The following is a 17,231-nucleotide window of genomic DNA, read 5'->3' as shown; positions in this document are numbered from 1 at the left end:
GTAAACTTGTAGGTGTAGGGTCTTGTAGCAGAGCTCCTGCAATAATGAGGTCAGTTGAAGTGATTGCAGGGTACTAAATACTGAAAACATTCTCAGTAAACTTTTAGGTTTAGGAGTAGGGCCTTGTGACAGAGCTTGTGCAATATTGTGGTTAGATCTAGTGGCTGCAGCCTCTGCTTTATAAAGAAAGATAGTGACTGAGTGTAAGAGGACATTTCACCCTCATGTCATTGCTTATTTGCAAATCTGCCACAATCACCATTACATTGACATGTATTATAGGGTATAGCTTCTTCACCTGAGATTACAAGTGAAGGTCTTCTCCTATTTCATGCTAGTGGTTTTCTTGTGCTTTTGATTTTGACAATTCATTAACCTTTATCCTGCAGCTTCTGTATTTGTAAGTATCTGCTGCTGAGTGTCCTGTTTCTGACTTAGCCCTCTGCTTTGATCTCACAGAGGGGAAAGTCAGGGATTTGTTTGGGTTGTCTGTCTTAGTGTATTGCTATATTGTTTCCCTTTTTGTCTCCACACAAACATCCTTCATTACTTTCTTAGCTGAATCATTGGACAAGGTATCATGTCATGCATTAAGGGTTTTTCTGTTTCAGTCTCTGTAATGACTCATTCAAGTGACTTAACTTGGCGTTTCTGGTAATACCCAGGTTCTGCAGTGCCTTATAGCCAAATGCCGAATTTGGTATATTTTTGAAGTTTCAACATTTCGCCCTTTTTATTATTAGGAGTGTGTATTTTGTCAAGCTGTTGTTGCCCTCCCTCAGTTTTGTTCTTACTGATGTATCAGGGTGGTGTTGTCTTCACCCATTGTTACTAGGATTACATTCAGTGCTGTGTGATCTTAATGCGAGAGTCAGATGTCCCCCTCCCCATTTGTACTAGAAGTGTATTCAGAAGTGTGTGTTCTTGTAGTGCACCCAGCTGCTGCTGTTCCTATCTCCCATTTTGTGCACATATTTGGCTTCACACAGTTAAGCTTCAGCTACTCTCAAGCATCTCTTCAAGTGGGTGTATCAAACCTGACTTACCCGCCCCCTGTTCTAACTCTGACCATATTTGAACAGTTGAGGAGATCGAGGCACTGTGGACTGTTTTCTCCTACATTCCTACCCTGCACCCACACAGCAATACCCTGTTAGTGAGTGATGCAATGGACATCAGTGCTGCTGTACCCCTCACTTTCCCAAGGTGCTGCAGTCAGCAGAACTTTTCCATCCACCATCCAACAACGCACACATTCTCTTGATGTTCTTCATGTTTCACTGTTGCAGTCACCACACTTGGATTATCTGCCTGCAGGTAGCCCTCAGTCGGCCGGAATACCAGAGTCTTGGGATTTCTGCGTCGAACGCTGTCACCACTTCTATGACATCAGGTCATCAGGGGTATAAAACATGCAGCCGATGCCATTACATCTGCTTTTCTTGCCGTGTGGGAGCCTGAAGCAAAAGCAGTTCGCAAGTGCCATTTGGCTGCTACCTGAAATTTTCATTTTTCAAGTTTCAAACTTGAAGTCTTCTAAAGCTAAGTACCCCGTTGGGGATCCTTTTTTCTTGCTCTAACCGATGTCAGAAAAAGTTAACAATTGTTTTACCTGTGGAAAGCAAATACCTCACAGGGATTTTCATTCTTACTGCGTCATCTGTTTAGGCCCAGACCACGATGTTCCTCGCTGTAGGTTTTGTGCCTTGTTTAATGCTTGAACTATTTGTCATCAGGCTATCTTTGTTGCTAAATTCTTTCCTGTCATTCTCTGTTTTCAGAAATGGCTTCCATAAGCAATCCAAATGTTGATCTTCCGAAAACACGTAAGGATAAAGTCAGAGACAGACCGCATAGGTCCAAAACTGCCGACGATGCTTCTGTTAAACTAGTCGCCAGTCTGCCTGTATTCAGTGAGGTGCTTTCGCAGCCCCTGATACCCACTTCTACAGATTCGCAGACCTCTGCTGAGACCCATTTGGAGTCCGGTATGCCGCAAGAAGCTTCTTCGACTATGGAACATGCAGATGTCTCTACCTTGAATGGGTCCGTAGCCGCTGTGCAGGCACCGGCTTCTGAGGGTGTATTCTGACCTTCCGATGTTTGCATTAAACCAACAGCTTTGTTTTTGACTAAAATACCGAGTTTCTTAGGCCCAGAGTTTGCACTACACCTAGAAAACCGATGACCAAAGCGTATGCTCAAGCTCCCTTGCCACAGAAACAAATACTTAGAATGGCTGAAGACCTTATAACATTAATTAGGGGAAGCCAGCCTTCCCCCCTCTAAAAGACAAAGAATTGATTTTCCTTCTGATTCTACAGACCATGAGTCCGATGACTCTGATCCCACTGATTACCTATCTGCCTAATGAGGATTCAGATGCAGAGGATTCCATACCCTCTGCCTCCCCTCCAGAGGACTTTTCTTTTGGTGAAACCTTGCATACTTTAAGAGAGCATTTCCACTGGGAATGCCAGGACTACCCTCAGTCCAAAAAGAGACTCAGAGAATTTTTAGACTGCCTCAGCATAGGCCTCTAGCTATACCCCCTGTCCTGGATATTGTAGATGATGTCTTCATGGAATCCAGTCTTACTCCTGATACTTTACCACCAGCTCCTAGAAAGCCTGACAGGTACTACAGAGTACCTGACTCTCACAAATTTCTCTTTAAGAATCCCACTGCGGATCCAGAGACTATTTCCCAGGGACCTAAAGGCATTAAGGCTACTACAGCCAAAAACCCTGCCCCTTCAGACAGGGTTTCTAGAGCTGTAGACAGATGAGGTAAGAAAGATATACCTCTGCAACTCTTGCCATCAGGGCTTTGAATTGCCATTTTCACATGTTGAAGTACCAGCAGCATATTATGGAACTAATTAAACAAAAAATGTTGTTGCTTTCAGATTGTACAGAAAATAAAGATTTACAACAGTTTCTGGTGCAGCGGTTAGCATTGTCGCCTTACAGCAAGAGGTTCTCCCGTTCGATTCTCGGCTGGAGCACCTTCTGTGTGGAGTCTGCATGTCCTCCCCATGGTCAAGTGACGTTAAAGACATGCAGGTAGGTGCATACGTGAATGGGCATGCCTTCTTTGAAGGTTGGGCATTGGGCTGGTAACTCAGCACTGTAAAAAAATCCACTGCCAATCATTAGTGGATGGGAGTTCCGCTGTGGCGACCCCTAACTGGGAAAAGCCGAAAGACAATGCATTCTGCAAACCAAGTTAGTAAACATACTTTGCAGTGTGGTTTTGGTGCCTTAGAAGCATCTTTCAGGGCTGCTGTCACTGGGTCTGTACTGAAAAGGCATGCTTGGCTGAAGGAGCAAATCTTGCCGGACCATGTCAAACCAAAATTACTAGATGCTCCATTAAACCAGGAAAGGTTGTTTGGCACAAAAGCAGAAGAAGTTCTTAAAAAGATGGAGGAAAAATCTAAATCTATGCAAACTGTTAAATATTTCTTACAGGTGCAGCCACCTAGATTCAGTAGGCATTGGCCTTCTAAAAACTGGTCCTTTCCAGTCCCTCCCAGGCATTCTCAGTCGAAACCCAGGTGCAATAGGCCACCAAGACTACACTCTCAGGGTATGCAGAGATCTAAACAATGGAGTGCTCCCTCCTCTAAAACAGGGAGTGGTAAGCCACCCCCTTATGGAAAAAGTTCACAATGACTATTCTATCTTCCTTCCCAGCAAAAGCCCAAGTACTTGCACCCCTAGGAGGAAAACTCGCCCTGTATGCACAAAACTGGATGTCCATTACCCAGGACCGATGGGTCCTAAACATTGTATCCCAAGGATACAGATTCTACTTCCACTCACTGCCAACCCCAAGTGGGTTGCCAGACCTTCCTCCAAACCAGTGGCCAGAGGCTGAAAAGTAAGTACTATCTCTTCTCAGTATCAGGGCTATTAAGCCTGTGCCAGTAGAGCAAAGGGAACAGGGTTTATACTCCAGATTATTCCTGGTGCCCAGAAAAGAGGACTTTTGGCACCCCATTATATATCTGTCAGTTCTCAACACCTTCCTGGTGGTCCGACAATTCAAAATGTTGACTCTGCAACAGCTTCTTCCTATGCTAGGCAAGGACGCCTGGCTAGTCACCCTAGACTTAAAAGAAGCTTATCTGCACATTCCCATAAGAGAATCTTGCAGGAAATATCTACATTTCAGGGCAGGCTGTATGCACTATCAGTTCTCTGTACTTCCCTTTGGCTTATCTACTGCGCCCAAGGTATTCACAAAGTGCCTGGCTCCAGCCATTGCATACTGCAGGCAGAGAAATGTTCAAATTTGCCCATACTTGGACGATTGCCTGATTTAGGCGGACAGTCAGGAATTGCTACTTCAGCACCTGGCATTTGTAAAGAGACTTCTAACTTCTCTGGGGTACACCAGCAATGAAAAGAAATCACAACTGGTGCCCAACCAAAAGTTTGTATTCTTGGGAGCAAGCTTGAACACAACTTCCCAGATGGCGTTCTTCACTCCAGAAAAACAGGCTTATTTGACAAACTACTGGCCACCAAAACCCAGCTATCTGCAAGAAAAATACTGCAAACCCTAGGATTCATGGCCTCGTGCATTCTACTAATTCCATATGCAAGACTGCATATGAGGAAACCTCAATGGTACTTAAAAAGTCTCTGGTATCAACATTCTCAGGACCTGGAAACACTGATTCCTATCATTCCTTATCTAAGGGCAGAGTTCCTTTGGTGGGCAGAGGCATGCAACCACAACAAGGAACTTCCTTTGTCAACCCTTCGCCTCCCAAACCCTGACAACAGAAGCATCAGACTATGGGTGGGGGTCTCACACAGCAGCAAATGCATTCAAGGCAAATGGAGCCCAGAACAAATTCCCCTGCATATCAATCAAAAAGAAATGTTAGCTGTACAGAATGCTCTGACAGCCTTCAAATACCTTATGCTTCCAGGACAACTCCTGATAAAGACAGACAACACCATAGTTATGTGGTACATAAACAAGCAGAGGGGTACTCATTCTTACCCTGTCTGCAGGTTACCCATGGCCCTGTGGAACACAGCCCTGAACAACCAAGTGCACCTGCAAGCACAGTTCCTGCCAGGCAAACAAAATTCACTGGCAGACGACTTAAGCAGAAATCTACTGGACCCACACGAGTGGAAGCTGGAATCCAACTCTTTCAAACTTCTAATCCACAGGTGGAGGACTCCAGAGGTGGACATCTTTGCCTCCCCCTAAAACCATCAATTGAGCAAATTTTGCACCAGAAATCCCCACAGCCAAGCTTGGAAAGTGGATGCCCTATCCTTTACATGGGAAAACCTCTCAATTTATGTCTCTCCTCCTCTACCCCTCCTTTCAAAAGTACTACTCAAGATCAAACAGGACAGGCCAAGGACAATCCTTATTGCCCCAGACTGGCCACTCCAGCACTGGTACCCACTCCTACGCAGTCTGACAGCAGTGCCACCCTGGCACCTACTTCAGCCCCCCTCCCTGCTGTCCCAGCAGGAGGGACAGATTTTGCATCCACAGCTACAAACCATGAACCTTGCAGCCTGGCTTATCCCCTGAATACACCACCAGCAACCCTCAGCAAACAGGTGCTGGACGTCATCCTTGAGGCCAGAAGGCCTAGTACTAGGAAATCCTATTCAGAAAAGTGGGAAAGATATTGTTCTTGGAGCCAGTGTCAAGGAAAAGAGACAGCTGTGATCACCATTCCTCAAATCCTGGATTACCTAGCAGAGCTACTCCACAAAGGCCTATCCTTCTCATCAATTAAAATTCACGCCTCTGGCGTCTCAGCTCACTACAATACTGAGCCACCTCTATTTTCACACCCTCTCATCAAACAGTTCCTGAGAGGAGCTAACAATTTAAGGCCCCCGAGGAGAGCTACCACCCTTGCCTGGGACCTTAACTTTGTACTAGAGAAACTCATGCTTCCCCCTTTTGAGCCTGCTGCTGCAGCAGAGTTAAAATTCCTCTCTTGGAAAACAGCCTTGCTTCTAGCCATCACTTCAGCAAGAAGAGTGTCTGAGTTACAGGCACTAATGGCTGTGGAACCCTGCATTATTTTCCATGCGGACAGGGTTCCCTCAGGACTAACCCATCATTTATGCCCAAAGTAGTATCCAGAGTTGCTTTAAACCAATCCGTCCATTTACCAACCCTTTTCCCTAATCCTCAGAATAAAGGGGAAAGGATTCTGCACTCCTTGGATGTGCTCAGACAGCTCAGGCTCTACCTTGACAGAACTAAACCTTTCAGAAAATCTGACCAGCTGCTAGTCAGCTTTGCTACAGGGGCAGAGGGCAGCCATTTTAAAGCAAACCATTTCCAAATGGATAGCACACTACATCAATTTCTGCTACAAACACCATGGAAAACCTACTCCACAGGGGATCAGAACTCATTCCACTAGGGCTACTTCAACCTCTACAGCATTCCTCAGGGGAAGCTGCAACCTGGAGTTCTGTACACACCTTCACCAAGCATTGCCACTTCCAGAGCTGGATTTGCCACAGCAGTCTTACAAGGCCTGCTAGCCAGCCCCAATACTTCTTGACTGCCTCCACCCTTCCTCAGCTTTGGGAATCAACCCAAGTGTGATGACTTCAGCAGTGAAACACGTAGAACATAGTACAGTTGTGTACACTTACCATAAATGTCAGTGTTCGAGTGTATTCACTGTTGCAGTCCTGGTTACCCTCCCTCCAGCCCTCTGACTTTTCTATTCTTTCCACCTATCCTCTTTTTGGCCATACCTTATGGCAATGGTATTTACTTTTTACTGGAAGTGTTTCACACCATGTAATTGCTTCCTATTTTGGGGGCTCCTGACATCTGGGGCAAGAAAAACTGATGTAATGGCGTTGGCTGCATGTTTTATACCCCTGACGACCTGATGTCCTGACATCATAGAAGAGGCGACAGCATCCGACGCAGAAATGCCAAGACTCTGGTATTCGGACCGACAGAGGGCTACCTGCAGGCAGATAACCCAAGTGTGATGACTGCAACAGTGAATACACTTGAACATCTACATTTATGGTAAGTGTACACAACTGTACTTTTCCCATCTCCCATCAACAGTGCTAATGTGTCCTGATCATATGCAACCCCCCCCCCCATTCCAGAATGGGCACAACCATCCTCCCTGCCTGCATCATCAAAGGCCTGAGACAGTAACTGAACCCATATCACCTGGGCTGTTGTCACTGAGTTTCTGTATGTGTTATAGAGTACTCTTCCTTAGCTCCATGAACAGATATTACTTCTACCTTTGTCTTAGCTAAGGTTTCATGTCTGCAGATGTAAGGCAACTCAATAAGTGTACTATGTTTCCAGAATCTAGTAATCCTCTCATTTCCTTCCCATCCACTAATACTGTATATTTTACTAACTTGGTGGTATCACGTAGATAGCAGACTGATTCTTTTGTTCTATCAGATATTTTATCACATTCCATTTTACCAACATCTTGGAGATTACATTTTTGAAAGGCATGATATTCACGTTCATTCCTGGCAGCTTGATTAAAGCCAGATTTCTTTTAGATTCAACATTACCAGTTAACAGTTTTTAGCAACATGTGTCTCCTTATTCCATGTTTCAAACACATTATTTAATTTGCTGACATTTTCTAGTTGTTTGTAGATTACTAACTGCATGATGTTCTTCGTGTTTCACTGTTGCAGTCATTACATTTGGGTTATCTGCTTGCAGGTAGCCCTCAGTCGGCCTGATTAACAAAGCTTGGGTCCTGCGTCGGTTGCTGTCTCTTCTTCCGTGACGTCAGGTCGTCAGGGGTATAAAACATGCAGCCGACGTCATTACATCAGTCTTTCTTGCCATGCGGTGCCCGAAGCAGAAACAGTTAGCAAGTGCTGGTCAGCCGACTCCTGAAATTTTCGTTTTCGAATTTCAGAACCGAAGTCTTCAACTAAAAGCTAAGTACCCCGTTGAGGAAACTTTTTCTTGCTCTAAACCGATGTCAGTAAAAGTAAATAATTGCATTTCTTGTGGAAAGCAAATACCTCATAAAGATTTTCATTCATACTGTATTCCTTGCCTAGGCCCCGACCACGACGTACCTTGCTGTCGGTTTCATGCCTTATTTAAACCATGAACTATCTGACGACGGTATATTTGCGCTTCTAAATTTTTTGGTGCTCTGTTCATTTACCCTGATATGTCTTCGATAAGCCATCCGACTACCGACATTCCGAAGAAACGCAAAGATAAAGACAGAGACAGGCCGCCCAGTTTGCCGGTACTCAGTGAGGTGCTTTTACAGCCCCTGATACCCGCTACTTCAGATTCGCAGGCCTCTGCTGAGACCTATTTGGAGTCCGGTATGCCGCAAGATGCTTCAACTGTGGAACCTGTGGATGTCTCTACCTTGGATGGGTCCGGAGCCACTGTGCAGGCACCGGCTTCTGAGGGTGTATTCAGGCCTACTTACTTGCATATTAAACCGGCGCCATCTTCTTCTTCAAGGCCTAAACCTCGAACCATGCCTAGAAAACTGACGCCCAGACCGCATGATCAGGCCTCTATGCCTAAAGAACAAATGATAAGAATGACTGAAGACCTTATTACTTTAATCAGGGGAAGCCAACCTTCCCCCTCTAAGAGACCTAGGACTGAGTTTGCTTATGATACTTCTGACCAGTATTCTGAAATTTCTGTTTCCTCTGATGACCAGGATTTACCCTTATCTACCTATGAGGATTCTGATGCTGAGGACCCTATTCCCTCTGCTCCCCCCCCCCCCCCCCAGAGGATTTCTCTTTTGTTGAAACCTTGCATACTCTCAGGGAGATTTTTCGTTGGGAAAGTCAGGATTTCTCTGATTCTAAAAAGAGGCTTAGGGATTTCTTACTCCTGCCCCAGCACAGGCCTTTAGCTATACCTCCTGTACTGGGCATTGTTGATGATGCCTTTTCAGAATCTAGCATGGCCCCTGACTCTTTACCTCCTGCTTCCAGAAAACCTGATAGATATTACAGGGTTCATGACTCTCACAAGTTCCTTTTCAAAAATCCTACTGCGGTTCCTGAAACCATTTCACAGGGACCCAAGGGTATTAAAGCTACTACTGCCAAAAATCCCACCCCCTCTGATAGAGACTCCAGGGCGCTGGATAGATGGGATAAGAAGGTATACACTTCTGTAACTTTGGCCATTAGGGCCTTGAATAGCTAGTTTCATATTTAAAGTATCAGCTGCATATTATTGGATTGCTTAAACAGAAAATGATGTTGACTCCTGATTGTGCTGAAAATAAGGATTTATTTATGCATTCTGCTGAACAAGTTGTTAAACATACATTGCAATGTGGTTTTGATTCACTAGAGGCATCTTGCAGGGCTGCGGTAACTGGGTCTGTACTTAGAAGGCATGCTTGGCTTAAGGAGCAATCCTTGCCAGATCATGTTAAAATGAAATTACTGGATGCCCCCTTAAATCAGGGCCACCTATTTGGCAACAAGGCAGAAGAAGTTCTTATAAAGATGGAGGAAAACGTTAAATCTATGCAAACTGTTAAAGACTTTATACAGGTACAATCTCCAAGATTTAGTAGGCATTGTCCTTCTAAGAATCGGTCCTTTCCTGCCTCTTCCAGACCTTCTCAGTCCAAAGCCAGATCCAGCAGAGCACCAAGGCTTCAGTCCCAGGGGACGCACAGGACTAAGCAGTGGGGGGCCTCCACTTCCAAATTTGGGAGTAATAAAACTTCCCCCTATGGTAAACTGTCTCAATGACTTCTTTTTAAAACTTCCAAGCACTTCTCAACTGACTGCCCCTTTGGGGGGAAAGATTGCACTTCATGCAAAGAACTGAGGACTCATTACCCAGGACAAATAGGTTTTAATTATAGTGTCCCAAGGATAAAGATTTCACTTCCACACGTCACCAACTCCAAGCAGTTGGCCGGATCTACCTCCAAAGCAGTGGGCAGAGGCCCAAAAGCAAGTATTCTCTCTCTTAAGCATAGGGGCTATTCAGTTGGTACCAGAAGAGAAAAAGGAACAAGGTTTCTACTCGAGATTTTTCCTGGTTCCCAGAAAAGACAATTCTATCCTGGACCTGCCTACTCTAAGCACCTTCTTGGTGATTCCAAAATTCAAGTTGCTGACTCTTCACCAGTTGCTTCCTATGCTAAGCAAAGATACCTGGTTGGCAGCACTAAATTTAAAGGAAGCATACCTGCACATCCCAATCAGAGAATCTTGCAGAAGATACCTCTGCTTCAAAGCAGGCTACACGCACTATCAGTTCTCTGCACTGCCCTTTGCCTTATCTACTGCGCCAAGGGTACTCACAAAGTGCCTAGCTCCAGTCATTGCATTTTGCAGGCAAAGACATATTCAAATATACCAATACCTGGATGATTGTCTAATTCAGGCAGAAAACCAGGACATACCTTTGAATCATCTGGCTTTTGTACAGAGGGTGCTAACTTGTCTGGGGTACACCATAAACGAAAATAAATCATACCTGGTACCCTGTCAACAAATTATATTCCTGGGAGCAAGCTTGAATACGACTTCCTAGATGGCTTTCCTCACGCCAGAGAAACAAATTCACTTGACAACCTACTTCAAACAAGTGGTCACAAAAACCCTGCTATCTGCAAGGCAACTACTACAAGCCTTGGGGTTCATGGCCTTCTGCATTCTTCTAATTCCATATGCAAGACTACATATGAGGAAACTACAATGGTATCTAAAAAGCCTATGGTGTCAACATTCTCAGGATCTAGAAGCAATGATTCCTGTCATTCCTTGTCTACGCCTAGAGTTCCTTTGGTGGGCAGAGGCCTGCCACCAAAACAAGGGATTACCATTCAAACTACCCCCTGCTGCCCAAACCTAACCACAGACGCATCAGACTATGCATGGGGGGGGGGGGGGGCGCACCTGGCAGGGAAGTGCATTCAGGGCAAATGGAACCCAGTTCAAATGCACATCAATCATAAAGAAATGTTAGCTGTACAGAATGCTCTGACAGCCTTCAAGGACCACATTCTTCCAGGACAATTAATGGTAAAGATGGACAACACCAATGTTATGTGGTACATAAACAAGCAGGGGGGTACACATTCTTACCCCCTCTGCAGACTAGGCATTGTGGAACACAGCCTTGAGCTGCCAAGTAAATCTACAAGCTCAATTCCTGCCAGGAAAACTAAATACACTGGCAGATGGACTAAGCAGAACCCTCATGGACCCACACAAGTAGAAACTGGAACCAAGGATTTTCAACATGTTGACAAGCAAATGGGGGAGCCCAGATATAGACCTGTTTGCCTCCGCACAGAAGTATCAATTGGAAAAATTTTGTGCAAGGACTCCCCACAGACAAGCTTGGAAAGTGGATGCTCTGTCCTTCAGCTGGAAAAAACTATCAGTTTATGCCTTTCCTCCTCTGCCTCTGCTCTCCAAAGTACTACTAAAGATCAAACAAAACAAACCAAGGACGATTTTGATTGCACCAGCCTGGCCACACAAACACTGGTACCCCCTCCTGTGCAGTGTGTCACTGTTGGCCCCATGGCACCTGCCTCAGACTCCTACCCTGCTGTCTCAGCAGGAGAAGCAGATTCTGCACCCTCAGCTTCAAACACTGAACCTAGCAGCCTGGCTAATTACCTAAGCTCTCCTTTACCATCCCCTCAGTAAACCAGTGATGGATGTCATTTCAGAGGCAAGGAGGCTTAGTACTAGAAAATCTTATGCTGAAAAATGGAAAAGATTCTGTGCCTGGAACCAATCTCAAGGAATGAGCACAGCAGTGCCCAATTTACCTCAGATTTTACAATACTTAACTGAGATGCTTCACAAGGGCCTCTCTTTTTCCTCAATAAAAATTCACGCCTCAGCTATTTCAGCTCATTATAACATAGAACCTCCCCTCTTCTCTCTTCCACTGCTCAAGCAGTTCCTCAGAGGGGCCAAAAATTTAAGACCACCCAGGAGAGCTCCAACTCCAGCCTGGGACCTTAACTTTGTATTGGAGAAACTCACCCTTCCTCCTTTCGAGCCAGCTGCTACTGCCGATTTAAAATTCCTTTCTTGGAAAATAGCTTCCCTTTTAGTCATCACTTCAGCAAGAAGGGTATCTGAATTACAGGCCCTTATGGCAGTGGAGCCTTTCATCATTTTTCATGCGGACAGGGTGTACCTCAGGACCAATCCCTCTTTCATGCCAAAGGTGGTATCCAGTGTGGCCTTTAATCAGTCCATTCATTTGCCTACCTTCTTTCCTAATCCACAGAACAAAGGGGAAATGGATGCTGCACTCCTTAGATGTGCACAGAAAACTTAGATTCTACTTGGACAGGTCTAAACCTCAAAGGAAATCTGAACAACTGCTGGTGGCATTTGCTGCAGGGACAGAGGGAAAGGCTATTTCAAAGCAAACTATCTCCAAATGGATAGGCCATTGCATTCACTTCTGCTATAAGCACCATGGAAAACCTATCCCACAGGGGATCAGATCCCACTCATCCAGGGCTGCATCTACCTCTACAGCCTTTCTCAGAGGCGTACCTACCAGGGACATCCTAGAAGCTGCTACCTGGAGTTCTGTACCTACTTTTACCAAGCATTACCATTTGCCAATTTTCTCTAAATCCAGAGCTGGCTTTGCCACTGCAGTTTTGCAGGGCCTTATAGCTGGTCCTAATACTATCTAAATTCCTCCTCCTATCCTTAGCTTTGGGAATCTACCCAAATGTAATGACTGCAACAGTGAAACACGAAGAACATAGTACAGTTGTGTACACTTACCATAAAAGTAGATGTTCGAGTGTATTCACTGTTGCAGTCCTGGTTACCCTCCCTCCAGCCCCCTGACTTCGTTTGGCTATACCTCTTCTCTTCTTTTCAATGCTTAAAAGCTTTTTGGTGTATTTTTTTTTGTTTGAGGTATAACCTTGTATATTTATAGATTTAATTACTTCCCATTAGGGGGGCACCTGAAATCTGGGGCAAGAAAAACTGATTTAATGATGTCAATGATGTTAATCAGGCTGACTGAGGGCTACCTGCAAGCGGATAACCCAAATGTAATGACTGCAACAGTGAATACACTTGAACATCTACATTTATGGTAAGTGTACACGACTGTACTTTTCTAGTTGCAGGTATAGTTTGCTCAGCCCTGAACTAGGCTTATCTAGCCAACAGTCATTCAGTTAGAACAATTAACTTATTAGTTTTCTTGGACTCACTCTTGACAGTACCATTTATGTAAGTAATTGGGCTGACAACATCTAAAATTACTATCATTTGTCTTTGCTATTTAATTATGTTTCTATCAATAAGTTGAAAACTTGTGTGATTATTAAAACAGGCATTTGAGTTCTTAGCATTTTGTAGTTGTTAAATGCCCTAGTTATGGAATTGTAATGCTTATGATTAACAAGACACAGCAGCCCTAGCTATTTGTCTTTTTTTTTTCTAGTCCAAAAAATCTGTACCTTTAATTTCAGGGTAGGCTTTTAGGGCCACCGTTTTAATTGGGAAAACAAAATCTTTGGTGAATCAGTGTGACTCCACTTTTTCTGGGTAGCATGCCTCTGAAAATCAAGAAGATGTTCCTCAATGTCACCATCAAGATCAGAGTGGTCCTTGGCGTGTCCAGCACAAATGGTAATGTGTATCTGTTCCCAGAGTTTGACCAAATGTTTATTGACAGTTTGTTTTTTGTGAAAGGTTATCATGGACTGCATCAGGGCTGTACTGTTCTGCACCAGAGATTTTGTACACTTCCCCAGCTTGGCAAGCAAAAGGGTGATAGTTCACTTACACAAAAGAACAAGTACCCCCCCCCCCCCCCAGTTGTATGGGGAAATTATTATCAAATGCATTGCACTTGCATGCTGCAAGGCAGGAATGAAAGTCTTGTGATTTGGTAAAATAATCAAATTGTGTCCAGTTCAGGAACTCATATTGGAGGCAAAACTCTACTTACAGTGGTAAAATGAAAATAAACTTTAGTTTGCAGCAAGAAAACAAAGTCTTACTGTTCTGTTCTAGATCCACCAGATGTCCATAACATTCTCAGGTAAAATCCAACATGTCCTTCACTTCGCTTCTCAAGTATCTTCTTGTTATTCCACTGTCTCTTCCAATATAATGTTCCAGCTTGCAGCTTTTAAGAATACTTACTTTTTTTCTGCCTGCATCATCACCTGCCAGCAGCTCCTCTCCATTTCACCAGGACTGACCCACCTTAGCTTCCTGCAGCCTCCACACAACCCACATATGTAGCCAGTGAGGACATCAAGGACACTGGTGTGGTATTAAACTACTGTTGCTAGTGAGTATGCCCAAATCCCCCATTACCCTGTGACAGTCTTGCAATCTACACAGCTTTAACCATCAGTAGGTGCTCAATTGCTTCTATACATGGATAACCTGCTAACAAAGAGGCACACTGTTTTTGTAGCACAGATCTCATCAGACTCATAATGCTGATATTCTGGCAAGCCTCAGATTCCTTCCTCTCCCAGTATGGGCAAGTTGACTAGAGCTACTCACTCCCATTAAGAGTCCCTACTCTTGGTAACATGGTTATATTTCCCTGTCCAATGAGAGACAAACATCTTCATTGTGTAGGGCTGAAGCTGTCTCTTAACTGAAGTTTGGTAGGTGTCTCATATCAGTTCCAACTGCTGCAAGCACTTAGCTGTTTTAGTCTCTACTGTTTTATACATTCATAGCAACAAAGTAGTAGTTTTGCACCAAATAGTACTTGCACACCATTCAAGAAAGTAGTACTTGCACAAGCATTACATTAATTGTGCTACACTAGTAAGAGTGTTAAACTATGTATAACTAGAAGGGCTTTTAATAATGCAAAATAAGAGATGTTACTGGTGATTATGAAAACAGTGAAGAGTAAGCAGAAATTTAAGGGAGTGTGGGATGGTGGTTGAAGCATATTGAAGTGTCCAGCTTTGTGTGTGTTTCTGTCTAAGTCAGCTAAGTAAGACCAGATTTTTCAGGACTGTTATAAATCTGTACATTATTGGTAGTTAAAAAGCATTCACCCACAAGAAAAAAAAAAGAAAAAGTTCCGGGTCATCACCAATCTTCCCAAATCGTTAATGTTCTGGAAACATATTTTTTCCGGTGTTCAGTGTTCTTCCATCTGAGCTTCTCTAATGGCACTAATATTTTCAGGTTTTCTGACTTTCTGTTTGGTCTTAGTGGTAAGGGGTGCAACATTTACGAAATGTGTAAGTAAATGTAAAGTTCGCATATTCTTAAAATGTTGTTACTGAAGACATAATAATGCACTTTTAATAAATGTGTATTTATTATTACCTTTGCATTCTCTAAAATGTTTTTTAATGGTGAATAACTAGTACATTAAATAGTTTGTAGGCAAATTTGTTTAATGTAGCTGTTTTAAGGGGCAGCAGCAGTCAGTCTGAGAATGAAACTCGAGACAAATTGTTGAGTAACTTTATGCCCTCTGTCTGAACTGTGCCAAGTGTAAGGCATATAGGTAGAACATGTATCCATATGTTATCTGCCAGGAAGCTTAAATATGTTTTGGAAAAGGCTTCCTTTGTTAACTTGAACCAGTAATTCTTTGGAAACTGTTTCTTGTAACCCTTATGACCAAAATACATTTATTCAGTAGTCATTCATGAATTCCTGCAATATAAGTATATTGCTTATTTCACTTGGTTTCTTTTTTATGATAATCTGTGTTTAACCCAGCTTCAGAATTACATATAGTTTGATTTTTAACTGCCAAAATCAAGGGATACTATCTTTAATTATCTTTGTCACTCTGACTTTCCCCAGGAATCGAAATCCGTCCTCAACCTCTTCACCAGGATACGGTAGGATAGAATGATTCCATCACACAGGAAAGCAGAAATGTCATTTTCGTTTCCTGAAAACCAGTGGAAGTGTCATCAAAAACATTGAAGACAGGTGGCATACAACCAGTAAATGAGATCCATCCTTGAAGATGCTTTTAATGCCATGTTTGTTCCACTCATTTGTTTTTCATCCAGGGAGCTAGATGAGTCATGTACAAGGGTTACCTCATGGACTGAATGCCATGTTTTTTATCCGTTTCATTTTTAATTTATGGAACATTCAATACATTAAAATTTTCTAAAAAAACACATGACATTGGGAGAGAATAAGGCAAGTTGATTGGCCTGTCTGGTAAGTTGGAAGAGGACCAGTAAACTGTTTTTGATACCTTGTGTCATTTCCTTTTTCTTTTACAGTTTGGTAACTAGTAGCAACAATCAGTTCCTTATCAGGTTAAATATTTAGCAGGAAGGATCACATAGGGGCATTATGTTTTATTTCAGTGATACTCAGAGTTATTTTTACAAAGCAGATTAATTTTAAAGTCATCACAGCTCACTTAACTGATTGCCGTGGTTACTAATGGTATTTTATAATTACATATGAGAAGCACTGATACGTTGGAATAATATCTGTCTCCTCATCACAGTCGATATCCTTTCTTTACTCTTTACTATTGAGGTAACGTACAGAAAGCTATAAACCATTTTTTCTTCGTATAGAAGACTTCACTCACTCTTTATGTAGATACTGTCACATTTGTTACACATTTAGATGTTATAATAGTCCTACTGTTGTGTCCAGAAGTATGAACATCATGTGTAAATGCAGTAAGTTTGAGATCTGTGTCAGCTTCCTCTTGCAGATATGACTTAAACCCAAGTCTTTGGTAGTTGAGGCTCAAGCCAAATCTTTAATAACTTTGTCTTTTTATTTTGTCACTTTTGTAACAAAATTAATGTAGTAATTTTTTCACACTTTCAGGTTGACACATTGGTCAAGTTAGTTTACCCCCAATCATTGGAGTGAATCTTTTGTATTTCAAACATTTAATGTTAGCTTCATTTTGTGAAAATACTATGTGGTATCCCCTACTATACCAGTGCATTGTATAGTGACCCAACCTACTTGGCCTGCAGAAGTTAATCTGTTGTGGTAAACTTTTGTAGTTTTTGGTCAACCATTGAAAGCAGTGACATGAACATTGAGCCAGAGTTGCAACACATTGCCTGAACCTGGTGTCATGTACTCTTTCACAAGGGTTCATGAGCTATCCTGGGAGGGAATATGATAAACAGTCCTCATTATCATCTTTCAAGGACCGTCACAGCCACTAAGCACGTGTGTGGAAGACTGTATTGAAGGACACGGTCTAAG

At 43.1% G+C, this 17,231-nt stretch overlaps 1 protein-coding gene across 2 annotated transcripts in view; it reads left to right on the top strand.

Moving 5' to 3' along the window:
• LOC122813194 (fizzy-related protein homolog) overlaps positions 1–16,241 on the top strand; it is an 806,647-nt gene extending 790,406 nt beyond the window's left edge. For both annotated transcript variants that reach the window (XM_044085371.1, XM_044085370.1), the window contains one exon: positions 15,834–16,241. In XM_044085371.1, the coding sequence (XP_043941306.1) occupies positions 15,834–15,875 (42 nt within the window). In that variant the 3' untranslated portion in view covers positions 15,876–16,241. The remainder of the gene's footprint in view (positions 1–15,833) is intronic.
• Positions 16,242–17,231: the final 990 nt, after the last annotated feature.

This window comes from Protopterus annectens, chromosome 10.part0 (assembly GCF_019279795.1).
Source record: "Protopterus annectens isolate FY-2018-M chromosome 10.part0, PAN1.0, whole genome shotgun sequence".
Lineage (NCBI taxonomy): Eukaryota > Metazoa > Chordata > Ceratodontiformes > Protopteridae > Protopterus > Protopterus annectens.
The sequence above is the reverse complement of the archived record's forward strand: the minus strand, read 5'-3'. Positions and strand labels throughout refer to the sequence as shown.